The sequence below is a fragment of the Agelaius tricolor genome, unplaced genomic scaffold, assembly GCF_023055355.1.
Source record: "Agelaius tricolor isolate 1412-34295 unplaced genomic scaffold, bAgeTri1.0.p SCAF_12, whole genome shotgun sequence".
NCBI classification, from domain to species: Eukaryota; Metazoa; Chordata; class Aves; order Passeriformes; family Icteridae; genus Agelaius; species Agelaius tricolor.
This window is the reverse complement of record NW_027269272.1, coordinates 7,661,371-7,682,719: the sequence shown is the minus strand read 5'-3', so window position 1 is coordinate 7,682,719 and position 21,349 is coordinate 7,661,371. Positions and strand designations below refer to the sequence as shown.

The 21,349-nt window shown below is 44.5% G+C and overlaps 2 protein-coding genes across 7 annotated transcripts in view; both read right to left on the bottom strand.

Moving 5' to 3' along the window:
- Positions 1 to 926: 926 nt before the first annotated feature.
- On the bottom strand, positions 927 to 13,835 carry PROC (protein C, inactivator of coagulation factors Va and VIIIa). Its single transcript, XM_071437464.1, has 10 exons — positions 13,733 to 13,835; positions 9,245 to 9,405; positions 8,809 to 8,892; positions 8,268 to 8,428; positions 7,325 to 7,349; positions 6,695 to 6,805; positions 5,862 to 6,002; positions 5,404 to 5,513; positions 4,364 to 4,481; positions 927 to 1,589 (listed from the first exon to the last, which is right to left on the bottom strand). Exons 3-10 carry the CDS (start codon positions 8,873 to 8,875, stop codon positions 1,027 to 1,029), a joined length of 1,296 nt encoding a protein of 431 aa, XP_071293565.1. The 5' UTR covers positions 8,876 to 8,892; positions 9,245 to 9,405; positions 13,733 to 13,835; the 3' UTR covers positions 927 to 1,026.
- Positions 11,241 to 21,349, bottom strand: part of DGKD (diacylglycerol kinase delta) — a 58,494-nt gene continuing 48,385 nt past the window's right edge. For 5 of the 6 annotated variants that reach the window (XM_071437456.1, XM_071437458.1, XM_071437457.1 and 2 more), the window contains 7 exons: positions 20,012 to 20,163; positions 19,148 to 19,259; positions 18,888 to 18,980; positions 18,431 to 18,550; positions 17,988 to 18,105; positions 16,611 to 16,741; positions 11,241 to 15,496 (listed from right to left, as the gene is read on the bottom strand). In XM_071437456.1, coding sequence (XP_071293557.1) covers positions 15,407 to 15,496; positions 16,611 to 16,741; positions 17,988 to 18,105; positions 18,431 to 18,550; positions 18,888 to 18,980; positions 19,148 to 19,259; positions 20,012 to 20,163 — 816 coding nt within the window. In that variant the 3' untranslated portion in view covers positions 11,241 to 15,406. The remainder of the gene's footprint in view (positions 15,497 to 16,610; positions 16,742 to 17,987; positions 18,106 to 18,430; positions 18,551 to 18,887; positions 18,981 to 19,147; positions 19,260 to 20,011; positions 20,164 to 21,349) is intronic. The other variant, XR_011680762.1, reaches the window with a different exon arrangement.

The window sequence follows — 21,349 nt, the reverse complement described above, 5'->3', positions numbered from 1 at the left end:
CCTGTCACAGCCACTGCCACTCCAACATTACAATTTCTACTTAGTCCTGTGTTTTACTGGCTTTGAACACATTTGTGCAAGTCAGTGTTACAAGTTCCCTCTTCCCAGTGCAGGCCTGCTGGGAAGGCTGCTGTTCAAAGCATTATTCTTTAATTTGTCCATCCCTAAATCCTGTCTCAAGGCAAAAAGAGGAGGAGAGGAGAGAGACAGAGCCAGCAAGTGACACAGAAGCCCTTGGCTAGACTGCTACTTCTTCAGTGCATGACTCAAAATCCTCACTTGGGTAATAAACACAGAGGCAGCTTCTGAGGGAACAAATTTAAGAGGTATTAAGCCTCCTTGCTGATATCATATTAAATTTCTTTCAAACTCTAATAAAATTTCAATATACCTGGGAGGTTTTTGTTTAACAATCTTGTCACAAGAGCAGACTGAAGTTCTTCACTGATCCAAATATGCTGCTGAATCAACAATCTGTGAACACTGAAGTAAGGTGTGAAGAACTGGAGGTAGTAATAATGTAATAAAAATTTCACTGGGTTGAAAGAAAAATTATACAAATACCGAGCAAACCGAAAGAGTTACTGTGGGTAATGCCTTGCAGTACAGCTGAAATGACAGAACTGCATCTCTAGGGTTATTGGCAAAACACTTTTCTGTGTTCCCTCCTGTCTCCACCCCAACCACTTCAGACATTTTACACAACTGACATTTTTACTTCGAAGATGGAGTTGTCTGACCATGGACAACCCTATTTTCTACAATGCTGTATGTACAGCATCTCAGCTAACAGAGGATATTTTCTTGCCTGTAAGGCCAAAGTAGGACCATGCCACAAATAAACAACATAACCTGCAACAAACCAATGTAAACGAGAAAAAAAAGTAGGAAAAAAAAATAGATACCAAGGAAAACAGCACACAAGGTTAACACATACTCAATATTTAATACTGAAGATCTGACAGTACATTATAGTGCATACTGTCACGAACACAGAGTCACAACACTCCTGACTCTGGATCACAATTAACCCTTCAAAGGAGCTGACGTATCTATGTGGTGCTGGATCCACTCAAGGTACTGACTAACTTTGGTGTAGACTCCAAATTTCTCCTTTCTTCCACAGCCTTCACCCCAGCTCACCAGCCCTACCAAAAACCAAGTATCCTTGTATCTAGTGAACATAGGGCCCCCGCTGTCCCCACGGCAGGAGTCTTGCCTGTCTCCCGGGCTCCCAGCACACAGCATGTTGTCAGAGATCTGGGAGCTCATGGCCTGGGCGCACTCATTGCGGGGCACGATGGGGATCTGGATGTACCTGAGGGAAGCGGCGTAGGTGTGGTTACGCTCGCTCATGGTGCCCCAGCCCGTCACCACCGCCTGCTTCCCGCTCCTCATCAGCTCCTGCTCCGCCAGGTTGCGGGTGGGGAGGCAGATGGGGAGCGCGTATTTGTAATACATCACATGCTCAGCCAAGTGCAGCATGGCTATGTCATTATCTGAGGTCGTCTTGGTGTAATTTTCGTGGGTCACCCATTTATCAATCCAAATGGTTTGCTCATCTGCCTCAGGACGGAAACGGAATTTACCTGGAAGAGCAAACAAGATGGCAGACGCTGTCAAAGCTTCCTTTGCTGTGAAGACCAAAGCATCTGGATTAGACCGGGTGTTAGGACTGCACTCCATGTTTTTACTTCTCTTGTAATACAACTGTTTATGTCATAAGTTAACAGTGCTCTTAACAGATGGACAACTCTCTAAACTTTTCATATTTACGGAAATCATGAATACCTACAGAGCTTTAGAGCTCTGGTCATCAGCTGAGAAATCAAATTGCCCTGTGGTGTTCATCTTTCAGAACACTTGTGCAATGTGAGTCAGGAGGAAAACAAGCTCCTTGGAGCCAGCATTCAAAGCTGGGAGAGCAAGCACACCACAAAACAGGACATTTTCAACAGGACATGAGCTTTACACTGCATAGGCAGGGCCTGAATGGCTGAATGTCAGCATTTGTAGGATAAAGTTGACTGATGGGTAAGATTATTCCTTTCTGAAATCTTACATCTGTATTTTAAGGAATTTTTCACTGCTTAAGACTCCTCAGTTGCTATTTGTGCGACATGATCATGGCTACTTCATGGGTCAAGCAGTTATGGAACAGCAAGCAAGAACCTATGATGAAAAGGGCCAAAAATGCAAGAAGGCATTTGTGATACATTGCAATAGGAAAGGCAGAGCTAGGTTTTCTGGCAGGCTGCCAATAAGGTCTTGCAAGTTTTTTTCTGTAAGGAGCATCTCCAAGCATAGGGACTTACAAGACACAGTAGTTACAGAAATATTCTCAAAAGATCTCTTAAACTCAGCTTTGGATCTTGGTCTTCCAGACCACCTGAGTCTCTCTTCTTGCTCCTCTGCAGACAGACAAATGGACAGTTCACATGTGGCTGGAGCAGACAGCTGAACCTGCTCTGATGTCTTGTACTGAGTGGCACCAGCCCCTGATGGATTTGCTAGTAGTGAGTCAACAATCACAAATCAGTTTTTTTCTCCCATCACAATCTCTTTGCAGTGACAGTGTTCACAGCACCCTGAGGCAGCCTGAATCCACTGTGGTTGGGGGCTGGCTGGCAGGGCTTCATTCCTGCCTTCACAGATACAAACTCTGCTTTAGGCCTCAGAAATAACTCTGGACTCAAGCACTGTCAGACCATCTCCTCTGAGGGGGCAGAGTGGCTGTGCAGGAACACGCCTGCTGTGGGGCCCCACACTCTGTACACCAGCTGTCTCCATCCTGAGGCACCCACCAAACAGTGGGTGGCACCTTCTGCACTGCACTGACAGACTCCCTCACCTCCAGGGGACACCCTTTGACTTCTGGTGGGTTATCCACCCCCGGAGTTTTAAATTCCAAAATCCTGGATGTACACCTGGAGGTACTGAAACCAGAGGTTGTGGAAATGCATCGAGTTCCTGCTACACAATAAGGACCATCATAATCTTGCTGCTGGCACAAAAATATTAACTGTGAAGGCAGAAACATGATTTTGAATTTAATCATTACATCCACCTATCTGTTCTATCTTCTTGGAGTTCTGAACACACTTCTGGATGCTCTTAGGCTGGTGATGCAGGAACAAGAGCCACAAACTGGAATATTGTTTTATTCTCAAATCCATCTTCCAAAACTTCAGCTACTTGGAGAACGAACTTTCTATTTCAGACACTAAAAAGCCACATTAGGGTTGCTACAAGACTTCTCTCCAAGCTGAGTATAAACTGAGATGCAGGTTTCCCCTCCAGTTTTGCTCCTGTGGGTGGCAAGCTGCAGTGAGACAAGTCCTGAAGGGTGTGGGGTATCCCAGCCTGACAGACACAGGTTGAGTAGCACCTGTGCAGGCTCAGTAGCAACACTTTCCTGGCTGTCCCCATGCACAGGGCAATGTCTTCACCCAAAACTCTCCTTGTCACTCACAGATGTCTCCGGGTTTTTCTGATGAGAACTGCTTTTGTGGTGACAGATGTCTCTGTGAAAAGGTGAATATTCTGGCACTGAGAGGACCCAAGGCTACATCACACACTTTTCAATTCCTTCTTTATGTTGGATCTACATAAACTTATTATCTCTGCTCTCTAGCATCTGCACATCCACAGTGTGTATGGAACATGCACACAGACATCTATTTTTAAGGCTCTATACACAGACAATATATTGGCAGGACTCCACAAATACTGGGAATAATCTATCCTTTCACTAAATGGAAAGCAAGCAGTTGAACTGTTATGCCTCAGCACCAATGCTAGATAGAAAACATTATTAAAGAAAATCCAAGTGTGAATGAAACACTAATTATCTTTGTCTGTTAATTCAGCAGAAGCACTTACTTGACACAGCGACATTTTCTTGTGCTCCAGGGCAGCAGAGCAGATAAAGGCAGTGTTGCCATTCTGCAGCACCTCTCCAGTGAAACATTCTTAAGTAATAGTGTTTAAATACATGAAAAAGCAGAAAGAGATCCTGTGACATTCTCCTTCTGGGATCAAGACTTTTTTTCAGTATTGGGACGGTCTTAAATATGTTCATCACCAGAAAAACACAGGCAGAAGAGACCAAGACTTTCTACTTTACAGACCATCAGCAGTGCTCAGTAGACATCAGAGTAAGGTTCAAATAGCTGAAATGAAATCAGATTTTTACTAAACTTTGTTTTAAGCTAAAGTGCATATTAAAATAGTGCCTAGACAGACCACTCCTACAGCCAAGGACTTTTGTCTTCAGAACTTGCCAGTCTTTTCCCTGAGATGATAAATGTTAGGAAATAAACAGTTATATTTAAAAAACACAGGGACAGGTGATTTTCCATACCAAGTTTAACTTTGAACCCCTTGTGTTCCTCAAGGCAGTGTGCTGCTGTTAGGACCCAAGCTGGATGGATGAGAACACCCCCACACAGAAACGTCCCTTCGGTATTTTGCAGCATGATCTGAAACAAGACAAGGGAGGTGTGACACTGCATGGAGCACAGCTCACAGAATACTGTACTCATTCTTCTTGGGTGCTGCCAAATGCCCAGACTTAGCAAGCACCAAAGCATGTCATATTCACTGAAGCCAAAGCTCTACAGGGGAACAAAAACCCTATAAATAGAGTCTCTGTGAAATACCTACAAAAAAGTTTTCAACGTCCTTCCTGAATGAGGGCTGGCTTCATCCAAATCAGCTTGGGGTGATGCTGCAGCTTGGGGTGATGCTGGTCACTGCAAAGAAGCACTTTGTACTAAAAGCTTTGAAATACAGGGCAAAAACGAGGGGTGTGTCCCACACCAGATACCTGCATCATCTCAGGCTGCAGCTCTCATGCTGTGGTGTAAAAGGCCCTTTAATATCAAAGGGAACCAGGCCCTAATTATTTGCATTCATTAGTTCCATGGTAAGACCTGTGAGGTCTCCCTTTTCTTTGTGATAAGCCAACCTGCCATGGCATATTTTGCTGATGAAGTCTGCTAACTTAAATTTATGACAGACAAGGCTTATAAGAAAGGGCAGGAAGATCACCTCCCACTGGAAGGCTGTTGCAGGAGCTGAAGCACATGTCACACATGAGTTCTCCAGGATGGAACAACAGAGCAGTTGCTGTGAGTGCCATCACCATCCTCTCTCTTGGCAGTGTTGGCACAGTAAGTTCAAATATTTGGCAACAAGAACAAGGTCAAGAATCCTCACAGATACTACATTATTTTTTCCTGCTACTCCAACCTTTGGGATACTTTTGAAAAAGCAAAGGGAATCTTAACTTCATATGACACCATCAGTAACAAGACAAGAGCCTTTCTGGGGCAGAGAGGGAGGCAGAGCAGTTCAGGTAGAGCCTGAGCTATTTGTGGCAAAGAATCCCTTTCTCCTTACCTGCCAAGGGCTGCCTCCCCTTCTTCCAACTGTTCCATTAACGAGCCGAATATTGAAGTCTGCTTTGGCTTCAACGTAGTCTGACTTCACTCTTCCACAGGGGAACTCCACTGCAGAAGAGGCAGAGAACTCACTAGCAAAGCCCAGGTCACCCAATCCTCTTTTTAGAGCATTTCCTGTCTAATCTAGGCAATATTGTTCAGAGGCTTCATGGAAGTCCCTCAGCTTGGCAGAGGAGGCAGTCTCCTGATTCCCCTTTATGTCTCCCTGAGACAAACATGGATAAATGGCCATAAAGTGGGTATGGAGCTGGGAAATGCAGGCAGAGTTACTCTTCATGGAATAGATGTTTTGAAAATGAGTACAAAGTGCACTGCAGACAAATCTCCCCTAAAACTCTTTTACATCAGTCTGAATAATCCTCTGCCAAAGCTGGACTACAAACACCCTGCTCTTACCTACAGGCTCACACGTGGTGTGGTCATCCTTGAGCTGATACCCCGATGCACAGCTGCACAAGCGATGCTGCTCAGCAGGGTCCTCCCTGCAGAAATGTTCACAGCCCCCATTGTCCGTGGAACAGTTGCTGTATTTGACCTCTGTGGGAAAAACAAACAGCAAGAGAGACGTGGAGTTGGGAAACCGGAGTCACAGAAAGGTAAGGTGGCAAAGTGACATCGTGCTGCAAGTGGGTAACAGCTGTCAATGGATTTGGAATGACAGCTGTGGGCTTCAATGACACTCAGGCCTCTAGACAGCAAGCAGACCTAGGTCCAGAATCAGGGAGTGGGGAGATGGAGGAAACAGATTACTGCAGACTGGAGAACAGAAAATGCCCTGTCACTATGTGCCAAGTCCCACAGTGAAAGCTGTTGATGATACATGACATACAAAGCTCATCCCTAAATATTCTATGCAGCTTCTGTCCAAGGAAGGAACTGTTACAGTAATAAAATATTCACAGTGGATTGGGTTTTCCCCTGTATTTAAAAACCCCACCATAATCCCCAATTCTAAAGTAAACCCCTGCTTCACAGATTATTTCAAATATTGTCCAAAATTTAGATATCTCAAACCTTTAAAATTATCCTATGGCAATACAAAGTTAATTTTGCTTTAGATAAGCACAGATAAACCTCTTACTACACTAAGAAGCAAGAGAGAAACCACATTAGTAAAGAAAGTAGTAAAGAAAGAATATGCCATGCATTAACTGAAGTGTCCATCCCTATCACAGAGAGATCCCTGTCACAAAGGATGTTATTTTATAGTGGATTAAATGCAGTGTTACCATAACTGCACAAAACCCCCTCCCAGCCTTTGTTACAGATGCAGGAAAATTTTCCAATAGCGTCCTTGCAGATCCCATTGGAACAAGGATTTGGTTTACACTGATCTCCATCTGAAACAGAGGTAGGAAAACTCAGTTGCTGAACCATGCAGAGCTCACAGATCAAACATCAACACGAACAGACCCTCCCCAGACTCCCAAGTATCAGCCATGTTTCTGGCACTTAATGGTGACACCTCTGTGGCACTTGGCCAGAGGCAGGGTCATCTGTTTGGGTTCTCAATTACATCTGCAGAGTGAGTGGAGTGGGCAGAAGGGGAGCAAAGAGTAAAGCCTGAAGCAGGCAGGACAGCAGCAGGTTACTGCTGGACCACATCAGGCATGGTTAGAGTGTCAAAGCATTTTTCACCAATTCCTTAACTCTGGGAAGATGACTGATGATAGGTACAGGTGCACCTCAAGTGTTTTTGGAAGACTGCTTGTATGATAGAACAGGAAAACATCCTCTGCACAATCCTTATGAGAGAGAATGAGAATTTGAATCAGTACATGACATATGGCAGCAGGAAGGCTGAGTACTGGTAACTCCTGAGGAAACACAGAGAAGTGATTAGGAAAGTCTTTACTTACCTATGTACTTGCTCCAAAAATTTAGCTGTGGAGAAATAAAACTTGTATTACAGCAAGAAAACCATTTTTCACAAGTGAGGGATTTTAAGTGTTTCATGGTCTTGGCCAACAGGACACAGCACTTGGGTCAGTAACATCAGTCTCATTCTTCTTGGCAGTGCAGTGACTGGCACTACAAACCAAGAAAAGCAGCCAGTGAGCCCCCTGTACTGCCTGCACTAAGCACAGACTCCCCTGCTCTGCTTGCAGGCTATTTTCTTGGCACTTACTGCCAGGTAAGTCACCTGAGTTCATTTGAGCCCAGTTAGACAAAACTTGGGCATTCTAAGGACAGTCCCTCTCTCCTCTGGGATCTGAGGGACAGCAAGGACTGGGTAATCCTATGCTTTGAGCCTACTCTGCTAAAAACAGCAACAGGGAGTACAACCCAACACAACAATTGAGTGTAGAAAGGGCCAGGAATCAGCAGACAGTAAACATAGTGTCCAGTTCAAAATAGGAGTTTGGAGAAGGAGAGAAACAATGTAGTGATAAGAGAAAGGTTTGTCAGGCATAACTGGGAGACTTGGGAGATACACTGAAAAGCAGCCAGGACTGATGAATGGACAACAAAGGGGAAAGACTGAAAGGACTGGGAGAAACTCAGTAGCAGCAAGAATAGCCAGTGGGGTCAAGCAAGGATTGGAATTAACTGTCTAGGACCCAAACCTCACCAGGTGGGTCAGGTGGGACATTCTTGAGTAGCCAAGCTTTGTGGCCCATAGAGGGGTAACTTGACAATCACTGTAACACAGTGACACTCAAAACCATGCCTACACCTGAGGAGTCAGGAAAGATCCATGTTCAGTACTGACAGCATGATCTCCTGTGCCCTGGATTGCGATATTTTAAGAAAATCATTGACTGACTAAGTTATCTTATCCTTAAAAACAAACCAACTTACTGTTTCTTCCTTGGTTTCAAATATCTCACTGGCTTCCTCAAAGTCACAGCGCTCTTCAATACACTCACGCTCCACAGAGCCTGGCTTGAGCTCCTCCAGGAAAGTATTTGACCTCTTCTGGATTCTCAGGACTCGGTTTGCATCTTTACTGCTGTAAAATACTGCAAGCAAAAAGGTGAGAGCAGAAGCAGAGAAAAGAGCTGGCTGAAAACTCGCAGTGGTGCTTCCCAAAGGACACCTATGAGAGGAAGAGCCTCTCTCCAGTACAGCAAGAGAGGCTGCCCTAGACACCATGTGCTGTCTGTGCTGTGCTGCAAGCTCCAGCCTCTGCCCTGTGGTACTCTGACATCTCATGGGGCTCAGCAGGGTTCTGACCAGGCAGCTGCCATGGCCCCAGCACTGTTTGTCAACCTCTGCTAAAGGAAGTCAAACCCCCATAATGAGAATGATTCCAGCCACTCCCTCTGACTAACAGAGGAGCAGGAAATGAAACTGCAGCTACTGGGAAAGGTTGAAGGCCATCTCTCAAAAGAATGCTTACTTGAGGTGCAGCAGCCCCAGGAAGAGCAGGCAGCCAGCAGCAGCCCCACAGTGAGGAGCTTCCACATGCTGCAGCAGGAGTTACCTGAGGAGGAGAGGGCAGGTGTCAAGAAGAGCACATTGCTGAGTGACACAAGACCCTGCTGCAGACAGTTCCCACCCATCCAGCTCAGCCAGCTCGCTCACTGGCTTTTCAGAAAGCTACATCTCTGCTGAAAGCTCTGCTGTGCCCTGTCTCTGACTCCAGCTCTGGAGTGGCTGTTCACTAGGGCCCCTCCAGACCGGTTTGCTCATTCCCTTTAATACACCAGCAGAAAACTTCTGGCCTGTCTTGACACCCTCCCCTTGTCACTGGACATTTTTAACAAGCTTCATGCTCCATTAAAGGAAGCTGTACTTAGAAATCTCAAAGGATACAATACTTTTGAAGCACTTACTGCTTTATTCAGTGGGAATCAGCGTGATCTGTTCTTCCTCCAGGAGCTCTGCTGGAACTTAGTTAATCCATAACTTCAGATATTTACTCTTTGGAGTGACATGAAGTGCTTTCTTTTTAGTTGTTAAACAAACAGTGCTCAGGGAGAGCTTGACCATTTACCTGCATACAGAGGAAAAGTAAAACAGCTGAGGCACCCACTCTGCCTTTCTCAAACCATTTTCTCCTTTTAATTCTCTGGTGAATAGAAATGGTTATATATAATTTGCAAGTGTACATACCCAGTGCTGTGGTCTCTTGAGAGATCCTGCCCTCTTCTCACAACACACAATCACCCAAAAGAGACACATACTGCAATTTTTAAGAGTCCTCTCATTTCACTTTCTCATCAAAGCTTCCATCACAAAATAGTAAAGGGAACTAACTCCCACTGACAGCCCTAAGCAGATACCAGATGCTTGTACCAGCATATTGCATCTTCTGGTGTGCTGGGTTAGCTCTCATCAGAACAAAGTATTCTATTGCATTCTGAACACTAAGCATTTAGAGAAAACCCCCAATCCTTTTCAAAAATTTTCTTGCATTGGAAGTGGTAGGAACCAGCATGTCCAAGTTCTCTGCAGTGGCACCTCTGTGAGCTGTGCAGAATTCCAGAATCACTCAGGTTGGAAAAAACCTCCAAGTCCATTGAGCCTGTGACCAAATCCTCACCTTGCCACCCAGCCCAGAGCACTGAGTGCCACATCCAGTCATTCCTTGAACATCTCCAGTAAGGGGAACTCCAAACCTCCCTGGGCAGCCCCTTCCAATGAGTAATGACCCTTTGCAGGGTTGAAGATGCTGAAGATGATGTTGAAGATATGGCATCTTCATGCAAACCACCTGTGCACCCAGGAGTCCTTGGACACACTGAGTGGGGCAGTAAGTTTTTTGCTATTAGTTTCTGCCACATTATTAAAAAAAAGACCAAAATTAATTAACCTGTATCAGAGGAGTAAGAGTATCTTCTGTCTCTACTGTTGCCTTCTTTGCATTTTTTCTGTAGTGCCACTTAAAGCAGAGCCTGACACTCAGGGAATGATGCATGTGTGAATAAACACAGTAGTTCTTATTTTCTCCTTATTCTGGCTCCAGGTAACCAATGAAAAATGGTAAAATGAAAATGTTACCATTTTCATCATACAAGAGTCCATAACATCAGAATGATATTCCTCTCAATACACTATTCCCTCCATACTTCTGTTTAATTATCACGTACAAAGATGTTTTTCACATAGAAAACATTCATGACCATTGTAACTTACTTTCCACCCACTTTGTGACAGTACTGTGGAACTCTACAACCATCCTGTCAATTAAAGTAAATCTGCTGGAAGTTTCCTATCAGCATCTTATGAACCCACCAATCTGTACAGATGGAAGAGAAAGCTTGTCACAATCCACTCTATGAACTGCTCACCCAAACACGCCAAATTTTTTGCTTCAAGTTTACAGGTGTCATTTATAACACTCAGTTCCTACATTTGATGAAAAAACTCACTTCTCCCACATTTTTCACTTATTCCAGTCACTGTAAATGCATTTTCACTTATTCCAGTCACTGTACATATTGCAATAAATGGAATACACAGAGGCCCAGGTGGAGGAGAGAACAACTGCTCCCACCTCATCCTGGCACTGCAGCGCCATGGCCAGGAACAGCACCTGAGGAGGGGTAACCAACACAGCCCTGCTGAGTCTGACAGTGTTCCCATTGAGCTGTGGGTTTGCTGCCAGCAGAGCTTTGATCAGATGAGCACCAGTAGAAGCACCACATTTAAAACATCATTTGTTCACTACAAGACATAGCTAAAAAAATTAAACTGATGTCTTCAACTCCATGCCAATTAAACCAACACAAAAAATGCTACAAAATTAGCCTACAACATTTACATTTACCATTTCACTCCTCTCTAAGGAACAGCTCTGAACTTCTGATGCAAGCCAGGATAAAACCATTTAATCACAGCACAGGTTTTTATTAGCTGGTTCCCACCTGATGGGCACAGCAGCCCTCTCACAATAAAATCAGCAACAGAGAATCCTTACTGGAAGCTCGGAAACGTGTTTACTTTATATACAAGAAAAAAATATTTACAACAAGTAAACTATGTACAAAAAAACCTCCAAGAGACATTTCCATGGTAATCACTGTATAAATTAACAAAATAAATAGGAGGGAAGCAGGTCCCATTCTTAAGGCACAAAACCTTCTTCCCAAGACTGTACAGGGATTCACTTGCTTCCCGATGCTTTTGACAGGATCGCAGGAATGGTGGGGACACCCCTGAGGAACAACGGTCGGTGGACAATGATACAGACATGCAGTCACTGCTGACAGTTGTAGAAAAACATCATTTTTCATACTTTCCTTTTTTTTTACAGTACACACATCTTAAGATACAAAATATGTCTTGTAAACAGTCTGTTTTATAAATCACATCGCTATTACGCACGTTTTTAAATAACACTAAAACAATGATTGAAGCTTTCCATATGATTTGGGGGCAGAAGCAGATTTAGCACTGACACAGAAGGCCTCAACAGAGCTGGAGGCTCCCAGGTGCCAGGCCAGCACCTCCAGGCACCCGGCAGCACAGCTCCCCTTGGCCACTGTGCTGGCTCCTGCTGACATCCTGCAAGGTACAGAAGAGAGGCTGTACCAGCCCTCCCGAGGGCAGCCCAGGGCAGGGCACTGCCAACAGCCAAACCTCCCTCCAGTCTCCACTGCACACAATCTCTCACTTAGCCCAAACCATCAATCCCCAGAATCTGCCATTAAATATCCAGGATGGTGCCAGGATGGTGATGTGAGAAAAGGGACTGAAGCCTCTTCCAAGCAGAAGAAACCCCGTGCCCAGCTCACTGCAGCCACTGCCAGGGTGAGGGATGTGAACAGAAGGTGCTGTATGGCTTTCACAGGAGCTGTGTTTCTTCAGGGACTAAACACCTGTGAGATAGGTGCAGTTCTACCTTCTCTCAGGCTGGTGCTCCTGAGACTGCTGGGCAGTCTCTTTTTGGCAAAGCAGCATATTTTTTACTAACTGTCGTTCCTGAGTTTTTCTCCCACAAAAAATTATCAGATGTCAGAAGAGAAACTCAGAATAGGCAGTAGCCAGGAGTTCCACCTGGCTCCCTACTTTGCAGATAGAGCTCACTGATGTTCAACACAAATTGTCTTCATCTATTCACAAAAATCTTGCCAACAGAAATCTGCACTGTTCCCAGTGAGACATACAGAACTACAACCCTTTGGGGTTTCTTAGATCTAAACCTTAATAAATATCCAAAGGCACTCAGGTTAAACGTGGATCCTGTTTTCTAGATCTTAGAAGAAGGAAGAACTCCCTTCCTGCCTCTGATAAGTAAGACAGGAATATAGTGGCTGTTAACCCATTGACAGATGTGCATGTGCACAAAAAGGATCTGAAGGCATTGACACACAGATCAAAAAAGCAAAAGAAATGAAGATGCATCTGTGCAAGCCTCATCACTCATGTAAATGGCTAATGGCCATCAGGTCTTGATAGATATGGCATGAATTAAGGAACACACCTGAATGTAGAAATTCTTTGGATTCTTCTGTTGCTCTAGGCAGGAAGAGTAGAGAGGAGCTCTTTCTATGGAAGCAAGAATTTAATTCCTCAAGGACTATGCAAGGCAAGAGCTTATTGTTTATGCATCTTTAACCATGAGGCTGCTGGGGAAAGTTGACAGAACAGCTCCTTCACTGCATATAGGAACAAACACAGATCTCACCTCTTATCTGGAGTTATCACCTGCCTCACGCCCTGCTGCACTCTCTTGGAAGGCACACGGATGTCCCAGAAACATACAGTTCTGGGATAGACAGTGGGATGCACACACTATGAGGTCACTGCACACCACCACTGGTGATGGCTGCATCCTGGGGCTCTCCTGAGACTTCTCATTTTCATCCAGATGCTGCTCTGTGCCTCAACAAGCAAGTGGGACAATACAGTATGCTTGCAATTCTTACTTACCTGATACCTCAGGAATTCAATATAGTTAGAGGGAGTCTGTACTGATAAATAACAAATACAGCTATGGAAGCAATTGCCAACATATAAATGGGAGAAATACATTCAGGGCAAGGCTGGACATATTTCCTGCTCAGGCCCCACTGTATTTATACTGTAAGTGTTTCTAGCTGGATCAAGCATGTTTAGTCTTCTTCTACCTTCTCATGAGTTTTAACACAAGCCCTGTCACTCGCCAGGCTGTGAGAAGACACATGGGTAAATGTGTCTGGTTAGAAAAGACAGAGTCAGAATAACCCTTGGTGAAATACTAGGGAATTCAATGGAGTTTGCCCAGCTGAAAGGAAATCAGCCCAGAGCCTTTATAAGCTGACAAATCTTTACATAAACTAACTTGACTGATTGTTATTAGACTAGAGAAGTGATATCAATTTGATAAAAATCCTTACTTTAAAATCCTTTACTTAAAAAGTAAAAAAAGAATGATGTCCTCAGCAAATTATCTTTTATGCCACTGTGCATGTGGGCTTTTCTGTCTGCAGCCATAGTCAGACAGATGCCGCTCTGTAATAATAAAAAAATATTAAATAAATATACAGAAAATAACAGAGTAATTAAATATTTCTGCTGTCTCTCAAGTTTTACAGCACTGACTGTTGCCAAATTCCCTTTGCAGTGACAAAGATGGTGATATAACTATGCATGCTGGTCTTGGGCTTTAACAGCCAACCAACTGAGGTCAGCAATCTAGAAACTGTGATTCAGAGGCACTAATTTTTCCATGCTCCACTGTTGCTGGTACCAAAGGCAATTTATCAACATATTCCAGTTTTCATTATAAGGCTCATTTGCTTGGTAACAATCCTCCTCCTCTCAGTGCTCTTACAGAAGCCTCAATGTTTGACAGCATAAGGAATCTTTTAGGGGTACAGCCCAGGAGAATTGAGCTACTCTAATCTTTTGTTATCACCCTGGAGTGGTGAAGCAAGGCAGCAAGAAACAGAAGCAAGGTGGAAAAGCTACTGAGACCTAGACAGGTGAAAAGATACAAGTACTAGACTTAAATCTCGTATTTTGTGACAGAAATAGTTTTCTTCACTGCAAGCTGAAGTAAAGAAACAGCTCTCATGTCTGTGGCCACAGAAGTGGTACTGAACAGGCAGGAAGCTACACCTGGTCACTGCCAGTCATGCTACTCCCTCCCCCAGGATGAAGCAAGTTGTCCTATACCTCCCTTCTTGTGCAGCACAAACAGCTCATTAGCTCTACTCTCCCTTTTACCTGGTCTCCCAAAGATGAATTCAGAAGAAGGAATGTCAGAGCTGATCTCCTGCAACTATTCTGCTCTCCAGAATTTTCTTTTCTTACTGCCAGGAATTTCTGAACAATTGTCCATGATGACTCAGCAGCACATTTTTTGTGAAAACTTAAAGGTTGTACCATTGCCCCTGGCTGGTAGAAGAGAGCAGGCCCAGCAGAAGGCCCTGCCAGCTGGTGCAAATCCTGTCTGAAGCACATGCACTGTTTGTTGCAAAAGCATGAGTGAATGAGAATCACTTGATATTCATTGGAAGAGGTCTGCACTGGTTTCGAATTTCAGATGCAAATTACACACAACTACAGATGCATTAAAAAGGGAATAGTAAGATGAAAGGAGAGGCTTTGTCCCACTTAAATATGCTAAATACAGGTGTGACGCACAGATGAGCAGGAAAGTTTTGGGTCTGAAGAGACTGTCAGATGCTCCTGAATTAAGACTGGCCGATACATCTTTTGCCCTGAATGATTCTACTGTGATGAAGTTATCCAGTAAAGGTATCTGTGTTGCAGTTCTCAGGAGTCCTGCACTGTCCCTGGAACCAGAACTTCCCATGACACAGGACATGGCTCTTCAAACAGCGAGTGAGTTCTCTCCAGGAGGCTCTGCCAACCACAGAGGAAGTGCCTTTCCAATGGATGCAGCCATACCCCACAGGAAAAAAGTAGCACCATGCTTGGTTGATATGAGCTCTGAACAGCTAAACTTTGGCTGTTCAGCAGAGATAGTTGTGAGCACATCTGCTTTGTGAGGTGACTGCTGTGCAGTTAGGGAGAATGGTAGACACAGGCTGTGAAAACAGAGGCTAAGCCTCGCTGACAGGAGTACTCCGGCTCAGCTCCTTGATCCCGTGCAGTATCCTCTTCATGTGACCCACTTTGGTCACTCCCAGGTCCTGGAAGAAAAAAGAAAACCTTACACTAAGAGAAAGTGTAGAAGGAAACTCCAGGTGGCCAAGCAACAGTTACAAACTAGCCAGCCAGTTACAAAGAGAGGAGGAAACCAACCAGAAAAATTCCAAACCTGAGGGTTATATACAGAGCCTCAAACCAACATGTCAAAAAGCTATTAAGGAATGCAGAGTGGGCACAGAGCAATGCAGAGACACAACTGTGGACTGTTAGCCAGAACACAAATTGTTTGGGTTGTCAAAGGCTGTGAGAACAGGAAGAGAACATAGATGTCAAGGACCAAATCTAGAAGCCAAAACATGCAGGAGGAACTAACCAGTCACATCTGATAGCTGGGTACCATGCAACAAACACAGGCTGTAGGTGGATGACATGCAGAGGGGTCAGTTACACAGGTTACAGCAAACCTCACCATGGAAAGATGGTAAAAATGATAAATAAAGGTTCAAGGGGCATCAAACAAATGCCACACACTACTTCAAAAAAACCTGTTTTCCTGCTCTATGCAAGTCACCAGAATGATGACACAAGTCCCTTGCACACGCAAACCACCACATTCAATTTCTCTCAGTAGAAACAATGTCTCCTGGTGAGGAGATGAAAAGTTGTGCAATGTGGCTACTAAGCCCTCTCAAAAAAGATTCCCTCCATCCATAAGCCTCATCAAAGTGGACAATCACTTTTTCTTGTAAAAAGAAGTATGATGATCCATTTGTCCAGTCACTGCATGGTAAGAACCAAATCTTCCCAATTACAGCACCTTCTGCAAAGATGGTTCAGTAGCTGAGACAAACTTCCCTCATTAAAATCAGAGACTTTTAAGAACACTATTGGCAATCTGTGTGCTGGACTGTACCACATCTCCAGGAAGCTGTGGCAGAAGTGGACAGCTGGTCCCTCAACCAGCTCTTCTACCTCCCTGCCATTAAAAACCAGGTGACCCAAAACGGTGAGAAAATAAAACGAGGCTGTAGTGAACCTGTTCATCTTGCCAAGGCACCTGGAATGAACAGCAGGCAGACCACTTCCAAGCACATTCAGCACAGGAGGTCATGCAGATGCAGCTGGCTATTTCTCATGAGCCGACCGTGAAAGTACCTTGAGGTCCCTCCGTTCAAGGTGCAGGAGCTCAGAGCCCCGGACGTCATGGCGGATGAAGATATCCTTATACTCACAAAGACTGAGGTGCTCAAGCCACGCCGCAACCTCCTCCGTCCCCCAGAGGTGAACTGTTAGAGATGGAAAAGCAGGAGTGCATTGAGTACCCAGAATCCCAGGAGACAGGGAGAGATGAGGACACCACAGCACTGAGTGCCAGAGGAGGAGGGCAAGCAGGACCACAAGCCTATAGCTAAGGGGAGGGCAGCACAACCTTCAATCTTGAATGAAGGAGGCAGGGCAAAAAAAGGTAAGAGAGTTCTCTTAAGAGAGGCCTGCTGCAGTACAGCCAGGAGGAAGTGCATATTTTTTTTTGATGAGATGGCATCTCTTTTGATAGGGATTACTTTTTTCAAGTTTACCCCCATGTTTAAGAAGAGTAAATTAATTGTGCAAATTCCGTGTACAAAACAACAGATTCATAAAATATATTATGGAGAATCACAGCACATATTTGCACATTATTATGTACAATCACTTGCACCCAGTAAACAAAATGACAACCTCTCTCCCCCTTGTCTGAGGGAGAAAGGAAGAGTTTTGACTTCCACCTTCTTGCAGTCTCTAAATAAGAGAATAATAAAATTTCCAAGTTTTGGGAGGCAGTGAATGAACACTAGCCTGTCAGACAGGAGACTGTACCCCCAACTCCATGGCAGAGGACAGAACCCAAGAGCCAACAGAAGAGGTCATACTTCTGAATTTTGGAAGAAAGCCTTCATAAGGAGAGCATAAACCAAAAATCAACTAGACCAATTTAGAGAGAAAGTATCTTAAATGGCAATTTGTTGATTTGTGGCCAGTTTTTATCTACTGACCAATAGGATTAAAGATCGGGAAACACCTGTGATGATGCTGATCCCCAGCCAATTAGACATGAAACTTGATTAAAGCCTGAAGGTGAATCAATGAGAAAAATATCATTTACTGTATCATAGAGAACAAGCAGTGAAAAGACTGGAGTTACGGGGACTTGGGCTCCGCAGTCATTTTTATACTTAAAACGCCGAAATCCTCAAATTCACTTCCCTAAGCAACCTCTGAAATATCCATGAAAATCTGCACAGTGTTGGGGAGTGTTCTTCAGAGGGTACTTCCTGTTCCTGCTCAGGAATGTTGGCATGGTACAGGGGGACCATGACTCAGAAGGGACCAATAAGCTGTTTGCCACATGAAAAAGATTGACTAGACCTGCAAGAAGAGGCAGATGCAGGTGAAACAGAAGGAGAGGATGTGTGAGGAAACAGACTGAGAACTGGTAGTGGTGTGACCACACTGATGTGACAAAAAGACACAATGAATGAGCAGACTTGGTACCCGGCAATCCCATGCTACTGTGAGTCTCCTTATTTTTGTTGTTCTTCTCCTTTTTAAACTTGGTCACCAGGCGGAATTTGCCACTGCGGCTGCGTTTAGAATAATCCAGCATCTGGTTCTGCAAGAACAGAAGGGGAAAATCAAGCACACATAAACTGATTCGAATGGACTAAGAGCAACAAGCTCAGCTCCATGATCTTGTAAAGAAAGGAAAAAAAAATCCAAAACTCATTCTGATCAAGACAGAAAAGGAAGCAGAGAAAGTTGATCCCATGTTACGCAAAGGATCTTGGCAGGAGATTACTTTCTTTGGCCCTAGGGAGTCAAGTTTCTTTCTTAATAATTTTTTCTCATATCAGTCATATAGTAACAGGAAGTCAAACACACAGAGCCAACTAGGGAAAAAGAGAACAGCTAGGGAAAAATAGCCTTGTTCTCCTCACCTCCTCATCACAGGGCTCCATGAGCTGCCACAGCCAAGGGATGTCTGCCAGTTTCCTCAGCTGGAGGTCCATGTCTGCCAGGGCTGCCTGGAGCTGCTCCTTCTGTGGAGGATCTAATTGCTGGATCAGGAATAGAAGAAAGGCAGAGTTAAAAGCCTCATGGTAAAACACACAACCAGACCCTTGCCTTGAAATTCCTAGCTAACAAAGCAGTTCCTTTGAAAGGAAGTGCAGAGCAGATACTCTGCCCAGACCAAGTTAACAATTCTTATCTTTTTTGAGCTCCAAGCTCCACAGCACACTCATGTAGCAAAATTTTCTGTAGCAAATGATTCCTGGATGATAACATCTAAATTGACTTACAGAGTCCAAGACCAGCAAAATGCTAGGGCAAGGCAATAGGAGGCGAGGAGAGGAAGTGAGAGGCTGCTTTTTCCTCCTGCTTTGTGCTCCTTACCAGTGCCATCTTGCCTGCCAGCAGCAGCTCTGTCTCATTGTGCAGGGCTTTGACATTATTCACCATCTCTACAACAAGGCTGCAGTTCAGACCCTGCAGGGAAGCAATTCATGTACAAGTTAAGCTTGGAAGTGCACAGGTCTGAGCAGTCAAAACGAAGAAGTCTTAGACTAGCAAGGCCTACTTTTGGGTCAGCTAGAATGGAAAAAAAAGAGCTCTGGAGCAAGGACAAAATGGGAGATGCCAAGTGAGTGCAGTACCTCTGTAGACTTGGATTTAGCGTAGACTTTGTCCATAGACTTGGAGCTGGCATTGACAGCATGGGCAAGCTCCTGTTCCATGTCCTGATAGGATTGAGCTATTTCCCGAATGCTAAAGAGAGAATTGCAGACAGCATCAGCATATCAGACTGTATATGTTCAAATCAGGAGATCTCTCCTGACTGGGTATCCCATTTAAACACCCATCCAAGTGATGAGCCGAGCTGGGATCACAGCAGGGGCACAGCCTCCGGCAAAGCAGGGCAGTTCTCCTGCCACACTGAGCATGCACAGGCAAGGAAATGCAGCTCTCTCACAGGCACAACATTTTGCACACAAACTAAGATCAGTTTGAAATACAACCCAGACATTTCAGTCTGACCAGAGTGATGTGAAAGGCAGCTAGCTGCACTTACAGCAACCTTCTCTAATGACTGGGAGTTTTCTCTCAGAAGCCCAATGGAAGGCCTGACTAAAGGATGAGCAGTTAAGCATACATTCTGGGCATTGTACAAAAATTTCTGCGAGGCATCAGGGTTACAACAACCCAGCTGTCACCTGAGCTCCTTGAGAGGCTTTTGTTTCTTTTCTGAAAAAACTACTTTATATTCAAAGGCAACAGGTCTTTCAGGATTAAAGGATCCATGTTTGCTCATGAAAGTACATATTTTGTTCAAAATGGCCTAAGAAAGCTTATCTAGCTTTAGTCCTTGTTTAGCTGGGACTCTGAACAATGAATGATGCTACTCTCAGTGACATGGGCCAGCAATGTAGCTGAACAGAAACATCTCCAGAACAGGAAGCAGGATAAGAACTCCAAGCCCTAAAGGAGGCTCTATTCACCAACAGCAAGCTGAGACACACCTGTGGATCAGAGCACCTGCAGCTTGACCAAACTGGATGATCTGGGTGGATTCTTCTTCAGACATGATCTCTGGTTGCAGAGAGAAAGAGGAGGGTCGTGACAATTCACACTTCTGTTTGTCCTCCCAAGATTTCAGGGTGCTCTCAAATGCCTAAAAACACAGGAAGCAAACTATAAGGTACCTTATAAAACTTATATAAAAACCCAGTGACTGTGCCTATGCCTGTAAAATATGTAGATCTGGTACAGGCACTTTTCACTGCAGAGCCCAGCAGTTAAGTTGCTTATAGCTTTGCTAAGTAGCTGGCTGGGATGAAGTTTTCCATGCCATATGCTTGCCTTGGCTGGATTTCTGCTTAAGCATAGTTTTAGTCAAAATTACTACACAGTTCTGAGGGCCAGTCTAAAAAAAACCCAACAATTCTCTACTGGTGGCAGCCTTTTCTTTGAGCAGATGTATCACCTTTACACACCTCAGTATTACTGTGACACTTCAGAGCATGAAATTAAAAATGTTCAAGGCTCTTCCTTACTGAGAGTAAACTGGGCTTCCCTAGGAACTGGTGGGCCAAGCATCTGAACTCAGAGCTAGGACCTGACACATCTGAAACCTTACTGATATTCCTGTGGGCAGCAGGCAGTGGTGTGGGAAAAAGCAAAACAGATCCAATGTAGAAGGATTCATACTGAATGTGATGAGAATGAAAACTATGGAGCCCTGTGGTAAAGCACTCCCTTCCCCTACTGCCTCTGATACTGGAAAACCAGGCTCTGTCAGCTCAGCGCAAGCTACCTGCTGATCTCCCTCTTGCTGATGGACTCTTTAGTGGTCCAGATGAGGCCAAACAAATAAGGAAATTTGAGTGTTTCCATCTTCAGTTTAGGAAACTATATATCCCAAATCACATTTGAAAAATGTTACTAAAGGTACAGTGTCACATGCATGAAATCCACTTCAACTGAATAGGACAGGTTTGCTCTGTGAAAGAAGGGGTATGCAGTGACCTTTAAAAGGACAGCAGGAAAAACAAGGGTAAGTTGAGACAAAGTTGAGTGTGCAACTGCAAAACTGGAACCTCTTCCTCAGTGGCAATTCCATGACTGCAAAACCAAGTCGGTAGGCAATTAGGAATGGGCTGGCACAATCACAGCTGTGGTTTCTGATGGCCCAACACATAGCACACTCACAAGGGACTACCCTGTCCTCTCTATCTCTTGTGCTTCATGCCACCTTTCCCACCATGCCCACACATAGGCTGCCTCTCCTTTTTTCCTTCCCTTTACCTTTACAGCAGCAATCCTGTTCTCTCTTGCTCTCTGTGCTATCTCCTTCAGTC